This window comes from Eretmochelys imbricata, chromosome 5 (genome assembly GCF_965152235.1).
Source record: "Eretmochelys imbricata isolate rEreImb1 chromosome 5, rEreImb1.hap1, whole genome shotgun sequence".
NCBI classification, from domain to species: Eukaryota; Metazoa; Chordata; order Testudines; family Cheloniidae; genus Eretmochelys; species Eretmochelys imbricata.
Window position 1 is genome coordinate 45,487,521 of NC_135576.1, and position 27,763 is coordinate 45,515,283.

The window sequence follows — 27,763 nt, forward strand, 5'->3', positions numbered from 1 at the left end:
CAGAGGGAACATCATCTTTCCTTCAGTGAAGCTTATGAAGGTTTAAGTTCCATCTAATTTGGCTTCTCTCATAAATGTTATTCCATATCAATAAAGATGTAATTAGCTCATGTCCAGATAATCATGTATTCCTGAGGAACCCAACTGTGTGTGGGAGAGAACTGAGTGTGACAGATCAGTGCCATGAGGAACAGCAGGATAGGAGAAAGGGAAACTCATTTTAAAAAGTTATAGCACAGAAATGGGTTATGCTCTTGGAAGGGAAGAAGATAACCACTCGATCTTTCTCTCTGCCATGCCACCTCTGAACTTCTTCCCAAATACCAGCAGGACAGAATCCTTTAAGGATGGCTGAAATCCCCAAAAGATGACCATCCCTTAAAGATAAGGTAGGAAAACTAGAATGATAACAGAGAGGTCACCCCTGTATGCATCTGAACACCACATATCTTATTTGGGTATTTTGTGTGTCTAAGTTTATGCCTTCTGTATAGAAGGCAAACAAGAAGGAACTGGGTTCTACGAACTATATCCTGATCTAGGAAATATTTCTACAGTGCATCTTTCTTAGGAATTTTTATAGCACTTATCACTAGAGTATCTGAGAATGCAATTTTTCAAATGTGGGTGCCTAAAGCTAGGATGCTAAATAAAGGTGGCCTGATTTTCAAGGGTGCAGAGCACCTGCAGCTCCTACTGACTTCCAAAGGGATACGGCTTCAAGAACAGATGAAAATTACTCAGCACATCTGAAAATCAGGCCACTTATTTAATAGTCTGATTAGTCACCCCATGTTGCAAAATTACAACCAGAGTGCCTGGCACCTCAGTGCAGTGTGTCCTGTCCTTCCACTGGGGCAGGTTTTGTCACAGTCTCTTCTCTCTCCACCACTTCCTGTCTTTACTATCCCCACACTCAAATCCCCCCCTGATAATTTCAGTTTGCACAGACTAAATAGTGTCTTTGTTTTACACAATACACACACACACACACACACACACACACTATCTTTTGTCTCTGTGGAAATACAAGCAAAAAGATATTACAGAAATGCAGTCAGTACAGGTAAAGCAAAGCACGAAGAGATCTATAGGAATATCACCTAAATCAATCAACTGTGAAGATGCAGGAGAGGACTTCCCTAAAGCAGAAAATTAAAATCTAGATCAGGGAACAGTGGAGTAAGTGGAAGTGTGAAATAGTAAAAACAAAGCAACTTACCTTTTTAAACATGACTAGTGAGATGACAGCAGATGCTGTGAAAAGTGCTGTTATGATTATCATCATAATGCCAACAGGAATACTCTCGTTAAGCCCAGTCAGAGATGAAATCCAGCCACTAAGAAAACAATGACAAACTTTATTACAGTGGTGCACTATATATATTTCCTTTTAAAGAAACCTTTGTAACCTTCTGGTTCTGTTCTGACTTGAGAAAAGTAATGAAAATTATAAAATGTAAACGTGGTCAGCTTTATAAAGTAATTTAGAAGTTCAGTTCCTAAATTATGTAGTCTTAAAGCTAGGGCATGTCTACACTACAAACTTTTGCCAATGTAAGTTACATCTGCATAAAGCTGCCGCAGTTAGTATATCGTTGTGCGCATGCATACTCACCAGGAGTGCTTGTGTCGATACACAGTGCGGAGCAGCAGGGGTAGATCTTCCAGTGTGCAACTCACCACTGTCCAGCACAATGTCTTTTGGGAACTTTTGGCAATGGATGTGGGGGGGCAAACAGAAGAGTGTCATGCAGGACTGACTGGAACTCTGGGGCCAAGTTCCCATCATGCACTTTTCTCCACTCCATAATGCCATGTCTATCCCATAATTTTCATGCCTACTTTGAAAAATCCCACAAACCCACGTGGAACTTGTCACTGTCCGCCATCACCGACAGTAGCATGGAGCCTACACTGCTCTACACTACTGTCACAAGCACAACAAGAACAGGCTGCATGATCCTCTGGCATTTACAGAGCCACAACAAGAGCTATGGGGAACATGACGATTTCCCGGAAGACAGACTGCTATGGGACATAGAGCAAACCAATTCAAAGATTGTTCATGGCATTCATGGAACAGCTGCAAACGGTGGAGTGCCACTTCTGGGCCTGAGAAATGGGCACTGACTGGTGGGACTGCATCATAACACAGGCTTGGGATGATGAGCAGCCACTGCAGAATGTCTGGATGCGCAAAGCCACACTCCTGGATCTGTGTACTGAGCTCACGCAACCAGTCCAGTGTGGGGACACCAGAACGAGAGCTGCACTGATGGTGGAGAAGCAGGTGGTGATCACGCTGTGGAAACTTGCAATGCTAGATGACTGGAAAAAGTCTAATGTAGTGCCCATCTTTAAAAAAGGGAAGGAGGAGGATCCTGGGAACTACAGGCCAGTCAGCCTCACCTCAGTCCCTGGAAAAATCATGGAGCAGGCCCTCAAGGAATCAATTCTGAGGCACTTAGAGGAGAGGAAAGTGATCAGGAACAGTCAGCATAGATTCACCAAGGGCAAGTCATGCCTGACTAATCTAATTGCCTTCTATGATGAGATAACTGGCTCTGTGGATGAGGGGAAAGCAGTGGACGTTTTGTTCCTTGACTTTAGCAAAGCTTTTGACATGGTCTCCTACAGTATTCTTGCCAGCAAGTTAAAGAAGTATGGGGTGGATGAATGGACTATAAGGTGGATAGAAAGTTGGCTAGACTGTCAGGCTCAACGGGTAGTGATCAATGGCTCCATGTCTAGTTGGCAGCCGGTATCAAGTGGAATGCCCAAAGGGTTGGTCCTCGGGCCGGTTTTGTTCAATATCTTCATAAATGATCTGGAGGATGGTGTGGATTGCACCCTCAGCAAGTTTGCAGATGACACTAAACTGGGAGGAGAGGTAGATACTGGAGGGTAGGGATAGGATACAGAGGGACCTAGACAAATTCGAGGATTGGGCCAAAAGAAATCTGATGAGGTTCAACAAGGACAAGCGCAGAGTCCTGCACTTAGGACGGAAGAATCCAATGCACCGCTACAGACTAGGGACCAAATGGCTAGGCAGCAGTTCTGCAGAAAAGGACCGAGGGGTTACAGTGGACGAGAAGCTGGATATGAGTCAACAGTGTGCCCTTGTTGCCAAGAAGGCCAATGGCATTTTGGGATGTATAAGTAGGGGCACTGCCAGCAGATCGAGGGACGTGATCGTTCCCCTCTATTCGACATTGGTGAGGCCTCATCTGGAGTACTGTGTCCAGTTTTGGGTCCCACACCACAAGAAGGCTGTGGAAAAATTGGAAAACGTCCAGTGGAGGGCAACAAAAATGATTAGGGGACCGGAACACATGACTTATGAGGAGAGGCTGAGGGAACTGGGATTGTTTAGTCTGCAGAAGAGAAGAATGAGGGGGATTTGATAGCTGCTTTCAACTACCTGAAAGAGGATGGATCTAGACCGTTCTCAGTGGTAGCAGATGACAGAACAAGGAGTAAAGGTCTCAAGTTGCAGTGGGGGAGGTTTAGGTTGGATATTAGGAAAAACTTTTTCACTAGGAGGGTGGTGAAACACTGGAATGCGTTACCTAGGGAGGTGGTAGAATCTCCTTCCTTAGAAGTTTTTAAGGTCAGGCTTGAAAAAACCCTGGCTGGGATGATTTAGTTGGGGATTGGTCCTGCTTTGAGCAGGGGGTTGGACTAGATGACCTCCTGAGGTCCCTACCAACCCTGATATTCTATGATTGCTACCTGTCCGTGGTAAATCATTTTGGAGTTGGAAAATCCACTGTGGGGGCCATAGTCATGCAAGTGTGCAGGGCCATTAATCATCTCCTGCTGCACAGGACTGTAACTATCACCAACATGCAGGACATAAAAGATGGATTTGTAGCAATGAGATTTCCAAACTGCGGTGGCATGATAGCAACGCACATATCCCTATTTTGACACCAGACCCCCTTGCCACAAAGTACATCAACAGAAAGGGCTATTTTTCTGTGGTTACACAAGCGCTGGTGGATAACCTTGGACACTTCACTGACATCAGTGTTGGCTGGTCAGAGAAGGTGCATGATGTTTGCATCTTTAAGAACACAGGACTGTTCAGAGAGCTACAAGCAAGGACTTTCTTTCCCAACCGGCGGACTACCACTGGTGATATAGAAATGCCAACAGTGATCCCAAGGACCCCACCTACCCTTTACTCTTCTGGCTCATGAAGTAATACACCAGCCATCTGGACAGCACCAAAGAAAGATTCGAGTACCATCTCAGCAGGTACAAAATTACAGTTTAATGTGCTTTTGGTAGATTGAAGGGGAAATGGTGTTGTTTACTCCCAAGACGATCTCAGTGAGAAAAATATCCCAATGGGTACAGCTGCCTGGAGTTCACAATTGTTACCAGAGCAGTCAGTGTTGAGCATTGTGGGAAAGCTGCTAGAGGACTGGTGGAGTCGACACAAGTAATGTGTTGTCTACATCTCTGCTGCATCAACCTCAGTACATTGATCATGACTCAACACTGCACGTGGAGGTAGTGTTACTATATCAGCATAATGGAGAACTTACATCGGTGGGAGAAAAATTTAAGTGTAGAAACATGCACAACTAGGTCAGTGCAAGGCAGCTTATGTTGACATAATTTTGTAGTGTAGATGAGGTCTTAAGACTAAAAAAAACTTTTCAGATTTTTAGACAGGATGTTACTTTTTTTTAAACTCTTAATGAAGAATGGTGAAATATAAATTCACATAAACAACTGTTTATCTATTCTCTGATCAATAAAATGTTTAAAAAAAACACACCAGATTATTTTACTGAATAGCATTAAACTAGTTTGCAGCAGTATAACTAAAGAAACAAAGGATTGATGAAAATGCTGGTAATGTCAACAAGCCCCTGTCTGACAGTTTCCTGCCTTTCTTCTTAACTACTGAGCCCTTAGGGTGGTCATCCTCATTGAGGGCAGCATTGCTTTAATTCCATTGCATTCACTGAAAGAGAGTATCTTTTCCAAGAGCAGCCTCCCTTTCACTTGCTAAGGTTTTAAGGAAATGGCAGCCACCGTAACTCATGGCAGTCTGTGGCTTCACTCCTACTGAAAAACATGGAGCACAGGGGAGAGCTTTTCAAGGGGCTGTCTCATTCACATGCAACCACTACATTAGAGATAGCATCACTGAAGTGAAAAAGAATTTCTCACCAAAATAAACTGGATAATCTTATGGTAAAACAAAGTAATTTGAAACTAAAGTCAACATCGGTCTCTGCAATCTCAATTGTAGACTTTTTTTTATGAACAGCGAAAACCAGGTAATGGACAATATAATGCAAAACTCAAAATCACAAAAGTCAGGAAATAAAGAGTGCACCTACATACCTACATGTCACCTTATCATAAATATACACCCCACAGACACTCACAAGCACATGCTGTCCATTCCCCTAACAAGCAAATCAACCTTAATCAACCACAGTCACTAAGGTCATATCCATACAACATTAATTCTGCCTTCTGTATACTATAGTATTATCAACCTCAAGAGACCAAAAATAATGATTCAGACTTAAACAAAAACCCCACCACAATATAGTTTGGGCCAAAAAAATCATATGAATTAAAAAAAAAAAAATTTTGTTTTGTTGTTTTTTTTTTGGAAAGGGGGGCGTCTGCCTTGATTTTTTAACTCCCCCTTCCTATATCCTCTGTGTGTGTGACAATTAGTGTTGCCCAGTTCCCCAAATTTATTGGGCAAGCTAACTTTGTTCCTACTGAAGAAACCTCTTCAGTGGAGCACCCTAGCCCCATCCTCATCAGTTCTGCATCCCCAGCCTCCTCTCTGCGCCTCTTGGTTCTCTTCACTCTTCTCAACCTTTTCCAGGCTTAGGAGGTGGGGCAGCTCTAGAAGCTCTTTGCCCCTTCCTAGGTAAGGTGCTTCACGGAGACAGAGGGGAGGAGCAGAGAAATCATTGCACAGGATGCTCACAGGAAGGAAAGAAGGAGTGGTGCCACTCTGAGATGCTGGGCTCTTTAGCACCCCCACCCCCCGCCCAGTGAAAATGGCTTGGGGGGAGGGAGGGGGAGAGAACTCGGTAGCAGTTGATTGATTATTCTGCCCCAGGAGGTGGGAAAGTGGGGCAGACAGCCAATCAGAGGACTTAAATTCACTAGCGGGTTGGAGCTTCTTACTTCATTGCAAGATTGGCTCCAGCCCCAGCCAAAATTATCTTGAAAAAAAATCTCAACACTGTGAAAAAACTTGCAGGTCTCCTGGTTAAGAATATATATAATGAGATGATCAAATCCATACTGTTAGTGACACACTGCTAAAAGAACTTCAATGGCAAACAAAAAAAGTAACATATTATATATACAAGTTGTTATAAATGCTTACACTTCCAAAGAGGAAAAAAACTCAGCCTCAAATATAGAAACAGTAGGAAATGGATTAATCTCACACGAACACTGGCAAACAGAGAAGAATTAACCATTGTCACACCCAAACAACCTTGAGTAGCACTGATCTGCTAAAAATATATGCATTTGAGTGTGTCTGTGGACATATGTGTGTGTAGGTATGTGTCTTTGCTCTGTGCCTTTTTTCAGTGCTGAGTTTGGCATTATTGTCTCAACTGGTTTTCACAATGTTGATTTTCATCTATATTAAAAGTGGTGCAGGTACTGACACTATTTTTTGGGAACTTCAGCAAACTATCTTCAACCTTAACTTCAGCATTTCCTAACTCTGAAGTGGTTGACTCTGCAACGTTAACATTCTTTCAGAGTAGTTTTTAAATTGAAACAATATATATATATACAGAGCCCAGCATGTTTTTGGTGATGTATACAGTCAATGATAAACAACAACAAAAATTTTTAAACAAAAAAATGAAAATTTCCCACAATAGAGCATGCCAGCTAAATATAGTACCACCCAAACTTTATTTCCCCTTTTCTAACTATCCTGTCTTTACAGGAATCTCACACTTAGGAATCTCTTATAACAACAATGCTAAAACACTGCAACACTGTACAAAAGTAGACCAATTACCAGAACACGGAAAGGTGAAAGTGGAGGGTTAAACTATGTGGGGAGGGGAAGGTAAGAGATATAAAATACATCCACAGAAAAAGAGGAAAAAACTACATCCACCAACAGAACCTCAAGAATGTTTCCTCCAAAAAACAAAACAAAAAAAATTTAAAAAGAGACGTCTTAAAAGAAAACAAACCTCAGATTCTGTAGCACAAAGAATGAATAAGGATTTCTCCCTATAATCTAAATTTAAGCAAATCATGTTTTGTCTGCCTTGAAATTTGCACCAAAAACTGCTTTGTTTGAACAAGTAGGAGCAGTGACATGAACGAACTGAAGATCTGCCAGATCACAGCTATATGAAATGCAATCAGACAGCCATTTAAATATGGCCCTTTTCATAAATGCAGTGTCAAAAGAATTGAACATTTGTACTTAGGTTACAATTAAATAACCAATTTAATGCCCGTTTAATATTGAGTTTGTGGCGGTATGCAGGAATAGGAAGAATATTAATATGACAATAAATGCAATTAGGTCAAAATGTTTTCGTATCTGTGCAAAGGAATCAATGCTAATTCCGAAAACCACCTAACCCCTTTAAAAACTTGTCTCAGGTGCAACAATTACTAGAACCTGAAGCTCAGAAACAACAAAACCCACATGAGTTGCAAGTGAAGTCAGGGCCACGGGGAAAATAGCTTTCCGTTAAGGAAAACTAAGCTTACAGATGGCTCCAAAGGAGCTTTTATTGGCTTTGTCAGAACCACATTATCCCATGCCAGAGGGTGGCTTTTTAACTAGGGGTCTCAAAAGTATCATGCTTCTCATGAACATGCCAACAGGTGGCTGCAGAGGTCCCCCGGTCTACCTTCAGCTAGCTCATGGTGAATTACAACACATGGACTTGATCTTTAATCCTGATTCAAAAGGTAGAAGGACAGTCAAGTAGTTTGAGGAAGGCATTTAAAGGATCCATGTAGACCTGATTGTACCAAATCACAAATAGACACGGCAATTCTCCAAAAAGGGACATCTTTAAGGAGTTTAATGTACCCATCCTACACACACCCACATTATACATCATTTGCAAGCTTTTTTAATGTACATTTAGATGAGGTATGATGAGGAGCTGTCTCATGGTGCCGTAAGCCTGCAAACAAGGTGAAACAATGCTACTAAAAAATGAGTGTCATTTTTTGCACAGTTCCAGAAACACTGCAACACGATGACTAGTTTTTACTGTTTAAGTTAATTTCAACACCTTATTGAAGGTGTGGTATTTATTGATGAAAGCTACCAAACGACAATGTATTTTTATCAGTTTTGCATGGGCAATATTTTTTCTAGACATGATTAAGTTGTTTAGCATGTGACAAAAATCAACATTTTGCAATACACTAACATGAAATATTTTCACCTCCCATATATAATTGTTAAAGTGTTGTTAACTTTCTATACTTTCAATTGAAATTTGCCGAGTAGATCAATCACATCTCACACTGAAGGTTATGCAGGAGTAGGCTGAGTGCCCACAGTTTGTAATGCATCATGAGTAGATATAAATTCATGTGAATCCCTAACCTAACGCTTCTCCATTTGTAAGCTTTGAACACAGAATGCAGTGTCTCATATGCTTGTTAGAATGTTTTCATTTGTAATTCCCTATCCATATAGTACACTTTGAAATACTCTAGAAACTAGCTTTTTAATTCAGTGAGACTTATACATAGGTAGGTATGAATATTAGAGATGACAAACATTCATATTATGAACATTACTCCTGGGGGAATTCTGCACCAAAAAAATAAAAATTCTGCAAAATTCTGAAAGTTTTGTCAAAACAACACTACATAATCATGGAAGTTTCAATTATTTTGGTACTTTATATCAAATTAACTGTCAGCAAGTATGTCTTTAACAATACAGACACAAAAATTCCCCCCAGGAATAGAGAGTTAAGGAAATCCCTATGACAACCCACTTCCTGTTTCTCTGCCCCATCACTACCCCAGAGCCCAGCCGGGGTGGCCAGACACCAGCTCCTCTCTCTCCCTGAACCCAGCCATGGCCCCCTCCCAGCCCAGACACCGGCTCCCTCTCTCCCAGAACCCAGCTGTTCCCCCCGCAACTCAAGAAATCCTTCCCCTCCCTCCCAGCTGTGCCACACACCCCCAGGCCCCGGATACCCCTCCCCCTACTGCCCAGGGATCCAGAAAGAGAAACAGCCTGATACTGGGTCCCAGGCTTGGACACAGTTTCTTGCGCACCACTGTCTCCTTCCCTCAGGGTGTGCGGTGAACTACAGCTGCTAGGAACTCCACTCTCTCCCGCTCCCCCCCCCGCAGTGTCTTCTACATGCGAGCTGGGCTGTACTGGGTCTGGCGACCCCTAGTGGCAGCCAGCAGCACTGCAGCCCATTTCTGTGGGGGAAAGGAAAAATTATGCACAAAAAACATTTATCTCTGCAAAATTCTGCATTGCACAGTAGCGCAGAATACCCCCAGGAGCAGAATATGCAAAAGCTGAGAGAGAAAGAAGTGGCCTAAAAAAAAAAAAGAAGCGAAGACAAAATGCACAAACAAGTCCTTGCCTCTACACTGAAGAGGGATGAAAAGCATATTACAGTTCTTACCAACCATGCCATCAACAATATAACAAATCCATCTGATCTTGAATCTCATTCAGAGGTGCTTATCAACATATCTACTGGACTTCATGTAACATCAGATGTACAAGAGTCTCTACGAAAATAGTAGATGTGGCTGAAGAACAAATAGAGGAATTTGTGAGAGGTGTACTTGATTCTGATGGGGGACACATAGCTTCCTCAGCATAGTCAAGAAACCTGGCATCAAAACATTTGCTAACATGTCCAAGAGGACCAAATTTATGTCAGCAAGGGAGAGACAATGACAGAAGCTACCAGCCTAGAAACTGGTTTCCGCTGAGCCGTCCTTAGCAAGGTGATGAGTTGATGTTTCAATGTCAACTGTTCTTAGAACCTGTGCTTAAGCCCCTCTTCCATCCTGACGGAACAATGAGAAGAACAGACAAAGCTGAACTAAAGCATCAACTGGGAGCTCAAGACGAAATATTCCATAAGGTAAGAGCAAAGAAACCACAGTGTACATTAGACAGATGGCTGAAATCAAATTCCACACATTCAATAAATTGGACTTGAGGCAGGTCCTAAAAGGATTTGACAAAGCTAATTTTGTCATCGAAGTCTGACCGATATCACAACAGTAACACTGTGAAAACTGAAGAAAGAAAGCACCGGACAGGACCTAAGGTTGGATGCAAGAAATACCAGGTGATCGGTGGACACCCTGTGCCTCCATGGAAAAATTCCTCTGTGACTGTATGGTTCAAAATAAACCTGAGATTGTAGCAGCACACCCCAAACACTCCTCCTCGCTGGAGGCTTCTTCACAGGTGAAGTAGCAAAGTTCATCACCAGTATAGGTGTTGAAGAAGCTCAAGACATGTACAGTACTCAAGAGGAAGTGGACACAAGGATGCTGCTGTATGTGCCAATATGGCTTTTGCGTCTCTTGGTGTCAAAGGAACCATAAGAATTAGGTCACCTAATGCAGATGTTTTGGTCCTTAATGGAACACACAGATAACATGTGGACTGAAAAAGACATCATTACCAGTGCAACTGAATAGCATCATATCATACCTGTGCAAGCTCTTTATGATACACACACTCCTCACTTCTGCAACATACTTCTTCTTATACACACATTAACAGGCTGTGACTGTGACTATTTGGTATTGGGGAAAAAATGTGTATAATGTTGTCAAAACAAAGGGAGCTTACCACTTCAGAGATCTTGCCAAACTGGGAGAGTGGCAGACAACCCGCAATTTCTGCAGCAAGGAAGTTGGTAGCAGTGCTGTATGACCAGAGCAAGAAAGAAAAGGACACCCGCGGAGATCTGAACTGCTTGCACCTCAATCTAGCTATCACAAAGTGCAAGTCACTGGCCAAACTCCCACCATGTGAGGACAGTTTTGAAGAGCACGTCAAAAAAGCATCTTGGCAAACAAAGATATTGGATCACCATTGCAACATGAATGGAAAAATGTGGATGATGAACTGGTTCTTGTACTCCTCAAGGGCCCAAAGGCACCTGACCTTCTACAAGTCCTTATTTGTGCCTGTACCAATAGGGGTTGCTACTCAATCAACCGTGGTTTTTGTCAGAACAATCTTCCCTGCACAGAATTGCACATATACCAAGGCAACGAACACTGTGGTAACCCACACACTCTCAGAGATCATAACAACAAACAAGATGATGATGACTAGAAACATCACTAGCCGTATTACATTTCAATGATACCCGTACAAATTTATGATTAGATTTTGTTTTACCCTTTACATTGTTGTTGTGAAGTCCAATTTTAGGTCTTGAAATAATACATGAAGTCACTAAACTAACAAATGAATACAAATATTTCAAAGTGGTCATTTTAACATGTCACTGCTGATCCCTGTTTCTATGGTAACAGCACCACTTGACAGCTCCACATCACACCTCATCTTAAAGTAAACATAATAAGCTTTCAAATTATGTGCGCGATTAGAGAGGGTTCATTATGTCTACTAAATTGGTCACGGTCTGCTACTCGCCTAAAATCTTTTCCACTTGTGGATATGTACTTTGGATACTTTTGGGGATCCTACTAATTGGAGACTGCCTCTGGACTACCTCCAGGCTAGCAAAGCTCTATGGTTCTGTTACACTGATGTAAAGTGATGGTTCTTGTGATGTTTGTCTTCACTGGGGATCTCAGGGTCCACTGAGGTTGATTTACATGCAGACTTGCCATGGCTATTATGAATACGGCCAAAGCCCTGCCTGCCAGCATTTGTAGCCTGATCCAGGTTGTCACACACCAGTTCCAACATTTGCTTCATCAGACTTTAATGTCCTCGTTCCTGCCAAAGCAGGAAAATCTCAAGTTGAGCTCTGTCTAGCAAAGTTCCTATGTATTCCAACTGTCTATGAGAGACAAGTAAGGGGTTGCTTTATGTCATTTATCATGACTTCTAATCACTCTAGTGCTTTGGTGGGGACATGTAGTGATTCTTAGACAACTTATTCAGCGGTGTCCTTGGTCAGCCAAACATTCCAACAGGAGAAAATATGTAATCCCAATCCGGTACATATAGTCCTTACTATAGTCATAAGCATTTCATGAAAACGTGGTGCTGAAGCCAGCCCATAAATCAATACACAGAAATAATCCTATTCCTCTATGAAGATGACCTCACTCAAATATCTGGGACTCTCAGGATGCTTCTGTGGGGGCAGAGATTTCAGGTAACCCCCACTAAACCTGATGGGTGTCTGGGTGACCCTCTCCAAACAAGTCTTGTAAATCATGCTGGTCATATTTGACGCCAAGATTTAAAATCCATCTACCTTGGTCTTCTATGAGAGAAACCTTCCTGGTAAAGTCACATTTCTTGAAGCCACTGAGCTGCCTGTCTTCCTCCTTTGCAGGTGAGGAGGACATCATACCAAAATAGATAAAACTAAAACCTGTGCTGACTGCTCAAAATATGCTGATGCACTCGTGAGTGCGCTGATGGCTCACAAGCTGAGTACTGATTAACCAAAACTCCAAAAGAATTCATCCAAAAGCTGCTCAATTTAAAACTTTGATGCAGGCCTCAAAGCATCAAGTATTAACGGATGATTCAGTGAGCACCTGGTTCTATGAGCAAAGCCTCAACATATCAGAGCCTCAATGCAAATGCACCGAGACAATGATTCTGCATAATGAAAAAACTTTCCAAAAGAAAAAACAAACAAACAAAACCAGTGAGAAAGGGGGTACTGACCCTAAGAGAGACAGCAGATTAGACAGTATGATTCAAAGGCCTGGACAACATTCAGTGCTCTGGGATCATGCAGCCTGAAGCATCAACAAACTGGCAGGAAGTTACATATCAGAAAAGGATACTATATTGATTAAAAAACAGAATATACAATTCCCTTGTCTGCTGGCTTTCCAAATTGGACCTACTAGAACTTTTAAACAATGGCAACTGGTGGTGCACAACAGACCAGTAAAGGGGAGGAATCTTGCATCCAGTACTGCAGATAGCCAAAATGTTTACAATTGGTGAGGTCAACCCTGTCTTCTGTTGCAAGCACAAGACCCAAAAGCAAGACCTCACCAGTCTGGTCTAAAAATGGATACTGACCGTCAAAAGGCAAGTCCTCAATAGACTGCTAAATGTCCAGAGCTATCCCAAAATCACAAAACCAGGATGCCCTTCTCATTATAACTGTGTAGGCCACAGTCCTCAAGGAAGCATATGCAGCTTCTAGAGCAGACTGGAATGAAGTCTTTGCCACAACCTATTTCTCAGTTAATGAGGCCCTGAATGATTCCTTCATATCATCCAGCAATTTGTCTGACAACTTTGACATCAGCTCCCCATTAAGAAAATCATATTTTGCAAGAAGGGCTTGCTGTCCTCATCTGGAGCAAAGTAGTAGAATAAATCTTTCTCCTTAACGCATCCAGTCTCTTAGCCACTTTTTCTTTTGGGGTAGACTTGAATTTCCCCTGCCACGATCTCTCATTAGCAGCTGTGACAACTAGGGAGTTTGGTGCTTGGTGGAAGTCAAAAACCCACAAACCCCTGAGATGGGACATGGTACTGTTTATCAGTATGTTTGGCTATTGGAGTGGTGTGAGCCAGGTTTTCTCCGGTTGCAGAAGGGCATCATTAATCAGGAGGGCTACACCCTTCCTGGCATAGATTCTTGGAAGATATTCAGTAACTTTGGGTATTTTCCTGTACCAGTTCAGGTTCAATACCTAGGGCGGTAGCCATTTTCCCAAGTCTTGATAGGATTTAAAATCCTCCAGGACTGGAGAAGACAAAGTCAGCAGTGTTGAACTGTCCGGAGAGGATGAAGACAGAATGGTTCTTCTCGAGACAAAAGTTGATTGTCTGTCAAGGGCTCCCCATCAAGAAGGAGAACAGATATTGCGCCTTTTCTTAATGTGCTCCTCACCAAGACACAATAAGCAGCATGTATGCAGGTCACTAGTAGGAATAGACACCTCACACCACAAGCAGCGCTTAAAATCCAGAAAAAATTACATAACCCACTAAAACTAACACTACACTATACTTACAAGTACTAACCATTTACACTACAAAGATTCAGCAAGTAGCTATGATGCAGAAAATAAACGATGAGGAGAGAACTGCACAGAGAGCTCTAACATAGGCCAGTGGCAAGAAGAAGGAACTGAGAGGGTTCAGGGTGGTGCCTTTAGCCTTTGGAGGGACCATGAGGCAGCACAGGGCACATGTGCCTCCCCAACAGCTACTGCTGCAGGGAAAAAGGTTTTGGGCTCAGAGTGTCCTCCAGATCTTCTGCAAGACTACGGTTAACTCCTCACTTAAAGTCGTCCCAGTTAATGCTGTTTCACTGCTGATCAATTAGAGAACATGCTTGTTTAAAGTTGCGCAATGCTCCCTTATAACGTTATTTGGCAGCTGCTTGCTTTGTCCACTGCTTGCAGAAAGAGCAGCCCACTGGAGCAAGCTAGTGGGGGCTTGGAACCCGCTCCCCTAAGTTCCCTGTGCAGCAGCTGCCCAGCAGGCTATCAACTGCCAGGCAGTTCAACTGTCCCTCCGCCCACTGCCCTCTGCCTTGGAGCTGCTCCTGGGAGCCTCCTGCTTGCTGTGCAAGGGCGGGGAGGGAAAGGGAGGGAAGAGGGGTGCTAATGTCAGGATGTCTCCCTCTGATCCTTTATCCCATCTCCACAGAACCCGGGGGGGGGTGGGGGGCAGTACAGGGCTCAGGATGAAGGGAGCTTGCTGGCAGCAGCAGCTGTCTCAACTTGCTGATCTACTTAAAAAGGCAGTGTACTTAGAGTGGGGTCAGTGTACTTAAAGAGGCAATGCACATGTCTCTCTCTCACTCACACTCACACCCAGTGTCTCTCTGCCAGGCTGTCTCCCCTCCCGCCATTCGCTGCCTTGTAAAGTGTGAGGCTACATTAACAGCAATGTGTTAACCCTTGAGGGCTCAGCTGAGCGCTAGTTCATTTAGCAGTAAAGCATTCCCTGGGAAATATCCCACCCTTTTCCACCCTCTGACTCCACCACCTGAACCAAGCTTCACAATCATCATTGCTGTGTATGGTATTAAATTGTTTGTTTAAAACTTATAGTGTGTCTTTTATAGCCTTTTGTCTGGCGAAAAAAATTTCTCTGGAACCTAATCTCCCCCCCACCCCCCCCATTTATATTAATTATGGGGAAATTGGTTTCGCTTAAAGCAGCATTTTTCAGAAACATAACTACAACATTAAGCAAGGAGATACTGTACTTAAATTTACTGTCAAATGTGAACCAAGGCTGGAATAAGCACACATACTCTCACCAATTCAGAACACTTACAACTTCCTTGTATCATTTGTTTCTAAATCCTTTAAAAGTGAGGAGCCAGGATGCATGCCATTAGTTAGCAAGGTATCCCAATGTAATATTTTTGTTTTCACATTCCAATATGTTAATATAAACTGAAGTTGTTACAGACGTCTGCTTGATTGAAATGTAGTTATTGCAAGTGAAGCACAACTGAAAATTACATTAGTGAATACATTAAATCTTGTTCTGTACGTTATTACCACCCAAGTTATTTTTAAGATTTCTTTTCTTAGTTTTATTCCAAATGTAGGGCAAATCAGATTCATAAACACCGTCAATGTGATGTCTGAGCAGAGTTGATATGAAACTGGGACAGTTAAGGACTTAGGGTGAAAGATAACATTCTGGTCACCCTAATATCAGGAGTACCTGCCTCTCCAGATATCCTTGGGATAGATTTTTACGACAATAAGGGGCACTCTACAATGATATCTGGCCCCCTCATCACCAAAACGCCAAATGAAAAATATTAGCTACTAAATTATTTCTCTGCATACACCTATTGTCTTTTACACTGAGATTTTATTGTAACTTAAAACACCAGTTTTATTCTTGGATATGGAACACAAAATTGAATAAAGCTAATCACTCACCAGTTACCCCATCCTTGAAATCCCGCAGCCTGGAGTACATGTACAGCAAATTGACAGATATACACAAAGAAGAACACAAAGAATCTGAAAGAACTGTCACTCCTGAAAGAGAAAACATTAAAGAAGCTGGTCAGGAAGTTAAAATCCTATTCAAATACACAACTACATTACCGAAGTAACTTTTTCAACCATACAAATTATTGGAGAACAGATTTTATAGACTGATTTAGACCATCTTTAAACACCAAATGGTAATTCTTTATATCTACATGAGGTTCTACTCTGAAAGGTGATAATGTAAAAATGTCATCTTTTTAATTCTGCTTATCTGTATTTAGAATCATAGAAGTGGTAGGGCTGGAAGGGACTTCATAAAGTTCTCAAGTCCAGCCCCCTGCACTGAGGCAGGACCAAGCATTTCTAGGCCATCCCTGAGAGGTGTCTGTCTAACCGATTCTTAAAAACTTCCTACAATGGTGATTCCACAACCTTCCTTGGAAGCCTATTCCTGTGCTTAACTATCCTTATAGCTAATATAAGTTTTTCCTAATATCTACCCTAAATCTCTCTTGCTACAGTTGAAGCTGATTACTTCTAGTCCTACCTTCAGTGGACATGGAGAACAACTGATCACCATCCTTTTATAACAGTCGTTAACATATTTGATTATTGTTATCAGGCCCCCCACCTCAGTGTTCTTTTCTATAACCATACATGGCCAGGTTTTTTTAACCTTTCCTCACAGTTCAGGTTTTCTAAGCCTTTTATCATTTTTGTTGCTCTCCTCCTGACCCTCTCCAGCTTGTCCACATCTTTCCTAAAGTGTGGAGTCCAGAACTGGACACAGTACTCCAGCTAAGGCCTCGCAAGTGCCAAGTAAAGCAGGACAATTACTGCCTTTGTCTTACATACAACACTCCCGTTAATACATACCAGAATAAGAGCCTTTTGTAATTGCATCACATTCAATTTGTAATCCACTATAACCCCCAGATCCTTTTTAGCAGTATTAACAACTAGCCAATTATTCCCCATTTGGTAGTTGTGAATTTGATTTTTCCTTCATAAAAGTAGTACTTTTTGCACTGGTCTTTACTCAATTTCATCTTGTTGATTTCAGACCAATCTCTAATTTAACAAGGTTGTTTTTATTCTAATCCTATCCTCCAAAGTGCTAGCAACCTCTCCCAGCGTGGTGTCATTAGCAAATTTTACAAGCATACTGTCCACTCCATTATCCAAGTCACTAATGAAGATATTGAATAGTACCAGACCCAGGTCAGAGACTGCTCTAGGACCCCACTAGATACATCCCCCCAGTGTGATAGAGAACCACTCTTTGTGTAAAGTCTTTCAACCAGTTGTGCACCCACCTTATTGTAATTTCATCTAGCTAGACCACATTTCCATAGTTTGCTTATGAGAATGTCATATGGGGCTGTGTTAAAGGCCTTACTAAAATCAAGACATATCACACCTACACAGCTTCCCCCGATCCACTAGGTCAGTAACCCTCTCAAAGAAGAAAATCAGGTTAATTTGGCATGATTTGTTCTTGACAAATCCATGTTGGCTGTTCCTTATAATCCTATCATCCTCTAGGTGCTTTCAAACAGATTGTTTAATAATTTGCTCCAGTATCTTTCCAGGTATCAAAGTCAGGCTGACTAGTCCACAGTTCTTCTTTGCTCCCCCTTTTAAAGATAAGTATTATGTTTGCCCCTCTCCAGTCCTCTGGGACCTCATGCATCCTCCATGAATTCTCAAAGATAATAGTTAATGGTCCTGGGATTGCTTCAGCTAGTTCCAAAAGTACCCCAGGATGAATTTCATCAGGCCCTGCCAACTTGAATATTTCAAATTTATTTAAATGTTAATTAACTGTTCTTTCCCTATTTTGGATTGCATTTCTTCACCCTTGTTGTTAATATTGTGTTGAGTATCAGGTCACCTAAAGTATTTACAGAACCTTTTTTATTGCCTTTTATGTCCCTTCCTAGGTTTAAGTCATTTTGTGCCTCAGCCTTTCTGATTTTGTTTCTATATGCTTGTGCTACTCTTTTGTACTCATCCTTGGTAACTTGTTATGTTGCCACTTTTTGTAGGATCCCTTTTAGATTTTTACATCACTGAAAAGCTCTGATGGAGTTATATTAGCCTTTTACTATTCTTCCTATCTTTCCTTTGTACTGGGATAATTTGTCTTTAATATTGTCTACTTTAGAAACTGCCAGCTCTCCTGAACTCCTGTGTCCCTTAGATCTTCTTCCCATAGGACCATACCTACCAGTTCTCCGTATTTGTTAAAGTCTGTTTTTTTGAAATTCATTGTCCTTATTCTGCTGGTCTCACTCCTTCCTTTCCTTAGAATCATGAAATCTATCATTTCATGATCATTTTCACCCAAATTTCCTTTAACCTTCAGATTGCCTTCAACCTTTAGGCCTTGTTTACACTTGTGGCAGTGTCTCGGGTACGTATAACTATGTTCCACAGTAAAAAGCAGGCTGCGTCCAGACTGTGTTGTTTACCTACACATGGTAGTAAAAAGCTCTGGCAGGAGGGAGAAAGAGGAGAAAGGTTCCAGCAACAGGGAGGCAGCAGGACACTACACTACTAAAAAGAGCAGTGTAGACATAGGAAACTCTGCTTGGCGTCTAGAGAGCCATGAATGGTATATATATCATAGGCTTCTGGCATGTCTGTATTCTACTTGCCTAAGCAGTGCCTCATCATCTACACTGCTATATATACCCATCCTAGCTGGGTGTGCAGTGTCTGTACTCTGCACGCTGCCATAAGCATAAACCTACCCTTAGATTAATTTTGTATCTGCTTACAGTGACAAAAACAAGCCTTTACTGGTTTTGCCTCCACAGTTATTGAACAGCCAACAAAGCTCTGAGAGGGGAAACTAGACTCTATTCCTATCTGTGCGTCTTCAACAGAATTGTGTACCAAGTTCCTTTCAATTACACCTGTACAAACTCATAGAATATAGTGGGGCTGCATAGGTGTCTCTGAGGGAATAATTTTGGGGATAACGCATAAGAAAGAGAACTCTGGTTAACTCTCAGATTGGCGTTTGCAAGGCTGGTAGGTGAAAAAATCCATACCTTTAATTTTCAAGCTGAGAACAGCTGATATAGAGTCAGAGACATAATATACACAGAACCACAATATGTCATTTCTACAGTTACATTTTCAACCACACTACTAGAATCATTTAGCAGCAAAAAATTCTCATATACCTCATACTACCAGTTTATATACTCACTATCTGGAAAGGGGGACTAAAAACAGGACCAAAAGAAGCAGATCTGGTTCTGAAAGACTGCATAAGTGATGTTCTTCTGTCAAAACAGTATACATGTTTAGCTTTTTTAATCTTTCCTCATAAGTCAATTTCTTCAGCCTCCTGATCATTTCTATTGCTTCCTTATGAATTCCTTTCAGGTTCTTTTGTGCTCCATATGTCAACATCACTCCAATGCATCTTATTTACCTCTTCTTTTCCTACTTCTTTCCTTGTATGTTAAAGAAGAAAAGATGCATGCCAACCCTGGCAACCTCTTCTGACTTCTTCACACTGCATAACACAAAACATTCACTTGCATAGAATATAAGGCAGAGAAGGAAGGAGACTGAATGCAGAAGAATCAGCAGGGGATGCTCAGCAGCAGAACTGTAACTTCCTTGCCTCACCTCTGCTGTTTTGAGGAAAACACAAATGTCTATTCTTGGTCTGCATGCAGCCCTCCTGCTTAAGCAGGAAAAAGACAGACACTAATGTCAGCACTAGAAACACTACAATGGCATAGCTGTAGATGAGCTGCTGTAATGCTGCAGTGTAGACACTACAGTGGCAGAAAGCGTTCTTCCATCACTGTACTGGCCTTAGCCTGGCTTAACTACATCACATGGGCATGAAATTTTTCACAGCCCTGAACAATGTAGTTAAGCCAACCTAACTCTGTAGCGCAGACTAGCCCTAAGTAAAAAATGGAAGCCCAATGCAATCACATGTATTCCATGGCCTTAAGCCAAACTATGCATCTTAGAAGGATATTGTGTGTGTGTGTCTCTCTCTCTCTCTATATACATACATACATACACACACACACAGCACCTTTACATTTCATATGTGATTGGGTATTAGCCCTATGAGTGGACCTTGAACCCGAAATAATATCCTTCTTATAAGGATGCACACTATCAAATGAGTCAATTGCATTACAGAGAAGTGACCATGACTCCAAAATTAAAGTTGCAATAGGGTTTCTGTTTAAAGTCCAATTTCCAAATTTCTCTAAAATCCAGATATGGAGAGTCTGATCATCTTGAAAACTGGTCTGCCAGTTCAGGACTCAGGGTAAAGCAAAGTTAAGAGCTGTGAGGACAAGAGATGCCTCTATACAAGCTGAAAAAAAAAAAAAAAGAAACATTTAAAAAAAAAATTTCAACTTTTTTTTGCGCTGAGGTAGGGGAAAAAGTGGAGAGGAATGTGAAACATATCACTGGGTGCTCACAGTGAGATCTCCTGTCTAGAGCCAAGAATTTTAAAACCTAAAAGAAAGAAGTTTTTTCTTGGCTCTGCTGGGTAGGAAGCAGAGCCGTAGCTATGAAGCCCAGAGTAGTGTACACATTTGGGAGAAAGCTAGGATGCCTGATACCACCCACCACTCTCTCCATGTCCTCCTCCTGTACAGCCCAGATCAACCTCCATAAGCCTTATCCTGGAGAGTGTGGGCAGACTGGCTCAGAAGCAGGAAGTTCCAGCCCCCAGCTCCAAATCATACTGGTTTTCCAATCACCAGGTGGTCCTCAAGCCCTTGGGATCCTCAACCTTATGTATGTAGGCTCCCCAGCATTCCCTATCCTCTACAGCTGATTATATACCTATAATGGGTTCACTGTTAATCAATCAAGCTAAGTTTCCAGCTAAGTTTGCTTTTTAGTTAACCACATCATCCCTTGAACAACATCTATGGAAAGCTATGCTGTTGGTTAAAAGGAAAATATACAGAACACAGCAGCTGCCTAAGTTATCGAAATATAGGACTGAAAGAAGAGAATTTTAAAGTTTAAGTCAGTAAAAATATAATGCTTCATTATGATATGAATAGGGTAAGCAATCAAGAATTTCAGAATAAGTGCTCACTCATAAATTTGCACAAAACAAACTGTGAATTAAAACCAATTTAGTTATGTCAGTGTAAGTGTGTGTGCAGACCAGATCTTAAATCAAGATGTATTTGCTGAGAAAAAGGCAGTTCAGTGCTTGCTGGAAAGGGACCGCTGAAAAATATGTAATCATGAACATTCAGAGTTAGAATGCAACTGTGATAGAAACTGCTCCTTAATTCATGTACATGAGAGGGGGAAAAAAAATGAATTATGAGAGCTATGAAGAATATTTAAACTTTATATTTTTCCTTGGCCACTTCACTGTTTTTTAGAAAAAGAAAATCCCACAGACCATTTGAGCCCCCAAGAGAACCTTGTATATATTATCAAGATATCAAAACCTTTACCCAATTTGCAATTATTTGTTAAATCCTAATACAAAAAGAAATGTTATAACACAGTATTGATCGAAGTTCAAATTAAATCCACTGATAAGCTCTGAAGAGTAATCAAAACTCAAAAAAAGTATATTTCACACACACAGTTTAGTTGTATGCAGAGCTCTAAAATATTTAACTGTGACACTACTTTTTGAAAGAAATGACTCAGTTTGATTGTTGATTAATTTACTATCTCACATTAGAGTTCTGGATTTCTTAAAATAAAAGATAAAATCTTACTCCCCATTTTAATTTGATTAATGTACATCAATCATGAATATGGATTTGCAGACTGATGCATTCTTTTTGTCAATTAACCACAACAGATAAGAGTTACCAGTGTAACTCTAGTACCATCAAACGATATTCACTGAATGTGCTTACTGAGCAGATAGCTCAACTGCTTTTTATAATCAATATATTAGGATGAAAATAAAAAATGAAAATAAGCTGCACTTAATATTTGTAGTAACATCTCATGTTGTTGCAGACATACAGTGGCAGTTAACTTGTCAATGTATGATTACTTAAATCTATTTTATGAAGCTCATTTAGAAACTTTATATTTAGGCAGAAGTTTACATTTTTAAATTTTAAATATTATACTTATTCAGAATTGGTGGTGACTTTAGAGGTGACAGGATAGAAGCTTGGTGAGAATTTTCCTGATATTTGAAGTCCAGCTACCACAACACCAGGTCATCCATTCCCTACCAATATCAGTTCTATATCAGTAGTTACATACATTTTAAAAAATGCCATTCCTAATTATTAGCTTTCTAAGCTAGCCTTTCATCATCAGTTTACGCTTTGGATGCAGCAAGTGAGTTAATATGACTTGCCACTTCCAATAATTAATAATAATAATTCAGGTTAATATGGCAACTAAGTTGAGTAAAATTCTACTTAAAGATGAATACATTTCAAAATGCATAATATGCATTAAAAATATTCAAAACCAGATTGGTGTTACCTGAAGGCTCCATAAAGTGGTCTGTACCAGCAGACAAATGAACAAGGAGTAAAAAGCAAGAACCAGAGGATACTCAATCCAAAATCAACCCCTCGTGCAGGATCAACACAAAACCAGGCCAAACATCCAAAGATATTTAGAAACAGTGTCACTGCATGGACTGTAGAACAAAAAAATAGTTTGCATTAACCTGAGTTTATGCAACAAATATTTCAATTGTTGACGTATTACCTAAATAAATGTAAAAGCTTTAAACAAAATACATCACATTACTCTTATATCAACATCCTATCTCTGTAATAGACTAGTCTGCTAGTGTCATACACCTGTCCGAAGTAATGATGAAGCTCCCAGTGTAGTTAAGCATTGAACAAGTACATTCAAGATTTTTAGAAAAAATAATATGTAGTATAGAGTTGGGGGTGGGGGGATATCAAGTTTTCACGAAAATGAGGCACTGTATATCAGGATTTCCAGCAAGTACTGATTTATAGCATCAAAGAGTTAAATAGATAAAGTTCTCTCAGCTGCAGTTGCTGACACATCTGCTACAGTAATTACTGGATACAAATCTTTGCAAATACCTTCTTATATACCGTTTAATTATTTTCTCTGAAAGTCAGACCAGTAAATATGTACAAGAACATGATGCTACCCTATTATTAGATATACAGAAGGCCTGCACTGTTCATGTCTTTTTAAAAAGCTTCTTAAAGTATACAAAGTAGTCTGTATTTAGCAAGTGAAATTCTCATTTGAAACGAAAATTACAAATCATAAATCCTTTTAACGCAAATGTTATGCTCTCTCTCAAATGAAATATAGCAAATTAGTATCCTAACACAAAAAGTATTTCACACTGAAACAAAAACTGAGAACTAATTCTATAAAAGCATAAATTCATATTGTATGTTCTAATATTTCTTATAACAAGAAATCTGTCACCTTATTAATACTCAGAACTATAGTTCCCAGTCTCCTGTTTTAGTTAGTACATGCCAGTGGCCTATCAAGTAAGAGATATCAAAACAGATATTAGAGGTTAGCTTTTTCTAAGGTTTGTTAAAGAATTTAAACCAACATTATAACCCAAGAATTAATTAAAATGTATTTAGATTTTTCAGGTCAGAGAAGGCACAGCAGAAGCAAGACACACTGGAACTCTTACTCTCCAGGCGGTCTGAGGATAAGAACATTAGAGTCCGTGTTATCAGCCTCCAGAGGGTAGATGAAGACACGTCCATGCCTCTCTTTTCAGTACTCCCCAGTGGCCAAATCAGGAACAATTTTGCCAACACAAGGGAGACACTGGCCTTGGGGACACAGGGCAAAGTGCAGTAATTATGACTGTGTGAGATGGGAGAGACATCAAGCAATCTATCTCTAACTGAGAGCTAATTTGGGGTGACTACTAAATTTAAGCTCTGGATAGTAGTTTTAAGCACCTTTCACCCTATTTACCCCTTCAAATCCAGACCTGGTAAGCAGTTACCGAAAGATCACCACCACCTTCCAAAGCAACATAATCTAACCCCTCCACCTCCACCCCGAAAAAAGCCACTCTTATCCCCAAATAAGAGCGTCTACACTGGGAGTTATATCGGTATAACTACTGCAGTTAAAATTCAGAGTTTAGTTTACACTGGTATAACTTTTCCATGTAGATATGCTCTTACTGATCTTAGTCTAGTTCTTAGCAGACATGCATCCTCATTGTAATTAATATCTTACAGCCTTGTTAACCCTGAGCTCCCTCTCAAACACTGAAGCCCGTTGGAAGGAAAACTTGCACTGCTGCTGCCTGTGCTACACCTACTTTGTGGATAAACAGATGGTTTCATTTTGCAGAACTACCCATCTGGTATCTCTGATGAAAAGAAATTCATCTACAGCAGTTTTTGTAATAACCTCTGCTTGAACAGTCTAAAATTTACCATTATTATTCTGGAGAAAGAAGGGCCGTTGCCAGAGTACACTATACAAAGAATAAGATTTTCCTTTCTCCCTCAACCCAGTAGGACAGTCTACATCTGTTATTATTAGTACATAAAGAACAGTGCTCAATGCCACTCACTCCTGAAATCACTCTTTAAAATGAGGACTCCTCACTTATACCAAAATCCTAATCTATTTTGTTTTTTAAATGCATTTAAATTTACCTTGTAATTTTAACAGAATATCCAAAACCTACTGGTTCAAGGCAAAGCCATAAAACATCCTTAAAAGTGAAGATGGAATGACTGCCTGCTACTTAATTCAGCAAGTGGCAGGGTCCATGAGGGCTGTCAGAGGAGAAGAAAAATGTGTGGAAGGAATTTTCAGATCTTAGAGAGGGGAGTTTTCTTTCCAGGAATTGTTGGTCTTGGTATCCTCTTTTCTTATTCTACAATAGTGGATTAGGGAAGAGACAGTGAATGCAGCAAACAATATCCTGCATGAGGAGAAGCTACTGTGCCACTAGCAGGAAATTGGGAAGTAGATAACCCCAGATGATAGTGATATGTAGAAAAAGCAGAGAGCCTACCAGGTTGCCACCCTGGAAATGAATGCTTAAGTATTCACTGCCCATGGACAAGCTTAGGAAGCCTGTTCACACACTGAGAACACAGCCTTGGACTCACATAGCAGCTTCAGCTGTTGCCCCGAGTTATTTTGACCTTCGAAATTCTTCAGAACAAGACTGAGAAACTTAACATCCAACAGATGAAGCCTCTTGTCATGAGGCAGAATAGATTCATTCTGAGAAAAGAATGGATTACTTCAGGTAGAATTCAGTATTCACCTTGTAAATTAATCCTGGAAAATGCTGAAAAACCATCTTTCCACAAAGATGTGCAGGTATGGCAGACATATTACAAATGTTTACGCTCACCCACTCTCCTGACTGAGCCCACTACAAGAAGGAAGACCCTCTTAATAAAGGGAGCAAACCAGAAAGGCTGTTCTTAGGGCAGAATCTGAATCTACAGGATGAAGTTCTGGTCTTCTTGAATCCTGTCAGAAACAAGTTTGAAACATCCTGGAGCCAGCAAGACAGGGTAACAACATCCCTGATGTGACACCAAGCCATGAAAATCATCCAGAACATATAATGCTCTCCAGACACATGTAACCTCAGCAAAGAAACCATGCTTGAAGAAATGGTGCTGTTCAATTCACATGCGGCCAGCCTCAGATTAAGGTAGTTGGAAGTGCACAAGCCCTTGAGATGGTAGGTGCTGGGTCTCAGCAAGTGTCCACAGAGATGCGGGGGAGGAGAGAAGGGGTTATTAAGTAAGATCATCAGGTCTGAAAACCAGCAGCACTGGGGCCACCACGGAGCAGGCAAAAATAAGAGGTTTGTCCAACCTGCCATTCCTTAAGCTCCTAGTCAGAAGAGGGAAATGGCATCCCAAATCCCCTCTCCAACTCTATATAAAGCATCATAAAAGGAGGATACAGGAGTTGAACATCCAAGAACACAAACAGGGAAGTCTGGCAAACACCATCAAGATAATCAACACAATAGAGTGTGCCTCAGACTCTGGTAAACATCCTTGAAAACTAAGATCAAGACTCCCTTCTCCCAACACAGTTTGTGACTGAGCCAATCTGCAAGGATGTTATTGTGGCCCACCAGATACAGGCCCTCAGGAAGCCAAGATAGGCTTCCACCCAAATTCTCAGGAAGTATGGCTCTGAAAAATGGGGGTGTGCTAAGAAAATTCCCCTGGTGGTTGACAGAAGCCACCACTATTCTATTATTTTAGCTTGTAAAAACATGGGAGTTCAGGGAAAGAAAAGCCCTCTAGTTTAGCGAGGCACAACCCAACAGATGAACATAACAGAGACCACTAAATGGAAAGGGAGGATAAAGGCCAGAGATACATTCTCCACACAGGCTGTTAAGTGTACTAGCATCTTTGGAGACTGCTCCTTACAGGGAATGGCCAGAGGTTCTGTACTAACAGACAGGGACTGAAACTAACGAAGCATCTGCAAACAGATATTCAGGACCACATGCAAACAGGGAAGTTTCTTGTAAGGAGTAGAGTAGGACTAGGTCCAGTTTAATCAGGAAACCAAGTTGAGACAGACACCAGAGCACCATGTCCTGCATATTGGCAGTTGGGAGGACTGAGGGTCCCTGAATGAAAATGCCATTGAGTTACAGATAAAGATGGAGGTTGGCAACCAAGTCAATTAAGATCTTCAGAAAACAGCCTGTCACTAAGGAAAGAGCAAGGGTCAAGGTGTTAAACTGAAAGCATCTGTTACTCAGGGCAACATGCAGACAATGACAATAATGCAAAAAGGTGTGCCTCTAAAATCTACCAAACAGAAACAGACACCTGAAAACAGACTGGAGGACTCTTCTGGCCTTAGAAGAGGCTGGGCAGCTACCAAGGAGCTGAACTTATCAGAACTGGGGCTGGCTGCCATTATGTCCAGGGGCCCCTGGACCTTGTGGAGGCAGAGAAGTTCCTGAAGAGCTGGGTACGCTGTGAAAAAGCACTGCAAGCTGAGGAAGGATGATAAATATCAGAAAACCAGGCAGGCAGATTGCTAAGGCAATGAGTACCCCAAGAGGGGGAGCCCTGTCACTCTTGTGAAGTGTAGACCAAACCACCTAGGCATCCTCCTAAATAGTATGTGTCACAGAGTCTAATCAAATGGCCAGCCTCAGTTGAAACCCACTACATGGGGTGGGGAGCACTGAGAGCTTGGGCTTCCACCCATTTCCCCTGTCCTTAAGCGGATTACTCAGGTTCCCAGCTTTTGGCCTTACTCTTTTCTCTCCTTTCTTTTTCTCATCCCCTCTTTCTTCCATAGTGTGCCTGCAAGACAAAGAAAAGGAATGAGAGGCCAAACTAAGGAAAACACAAGAAAGCCAAGTTAAAGCTTCCATCTTCCAAGGTGAAGAGAAAGCAGGTGTGGTTGAAATTAATATAATCGGGGCAGGCCTTCAGAACGCTGTCTCTTTGCTTCTAGTTATTGACTTTATAATGCTGTCTGTTCCTTAATCCACTGTTATAGGATGGGGGAGAGAAATACAGTGTTGTTATAATTCCCATTTTGTTTTCCCTCCCCTCCCCAGGCTTGAAGTTTGACATTTTTAGAAGTCAACCCCATACATGGCTGG

General features: G+C 41.2%; 1 protein-coding gene across 4 annotated transcripts in view; it reads right to left on the reverse strand.

Moving 5' to 3' along the window:
• Positions 1-27,763, reverse strand: part of SCAMP1 (secretory carrier membrane protein 1) — a 131,155-nt gene that overhangs the window by 1,929 nt on the left and 101,463 nt on the right. For all 4 annotated transcript variants that reach the window (XM_077817002.1, XM_077817001.1, XM_077817000.1 and 1 more), the window contains 3 exons: positions 22,642-22,801; positions 16,102-16,203; positions 1,223-1,340 (listed from right to left, as the gene is read on the reverse strand). In XM_077817002.1, coding sequence (XP_077673128.1) covers positions 1,223-1,340; positions 16,102-16,203; positions 22,642-22,801 — 380 coding nt within the window. The remainder of the gene's footprint in view (positions 1-1,222; positions 1,341-16,101; positions 16,204-22,641; positions 22,802-27,763) is intronic.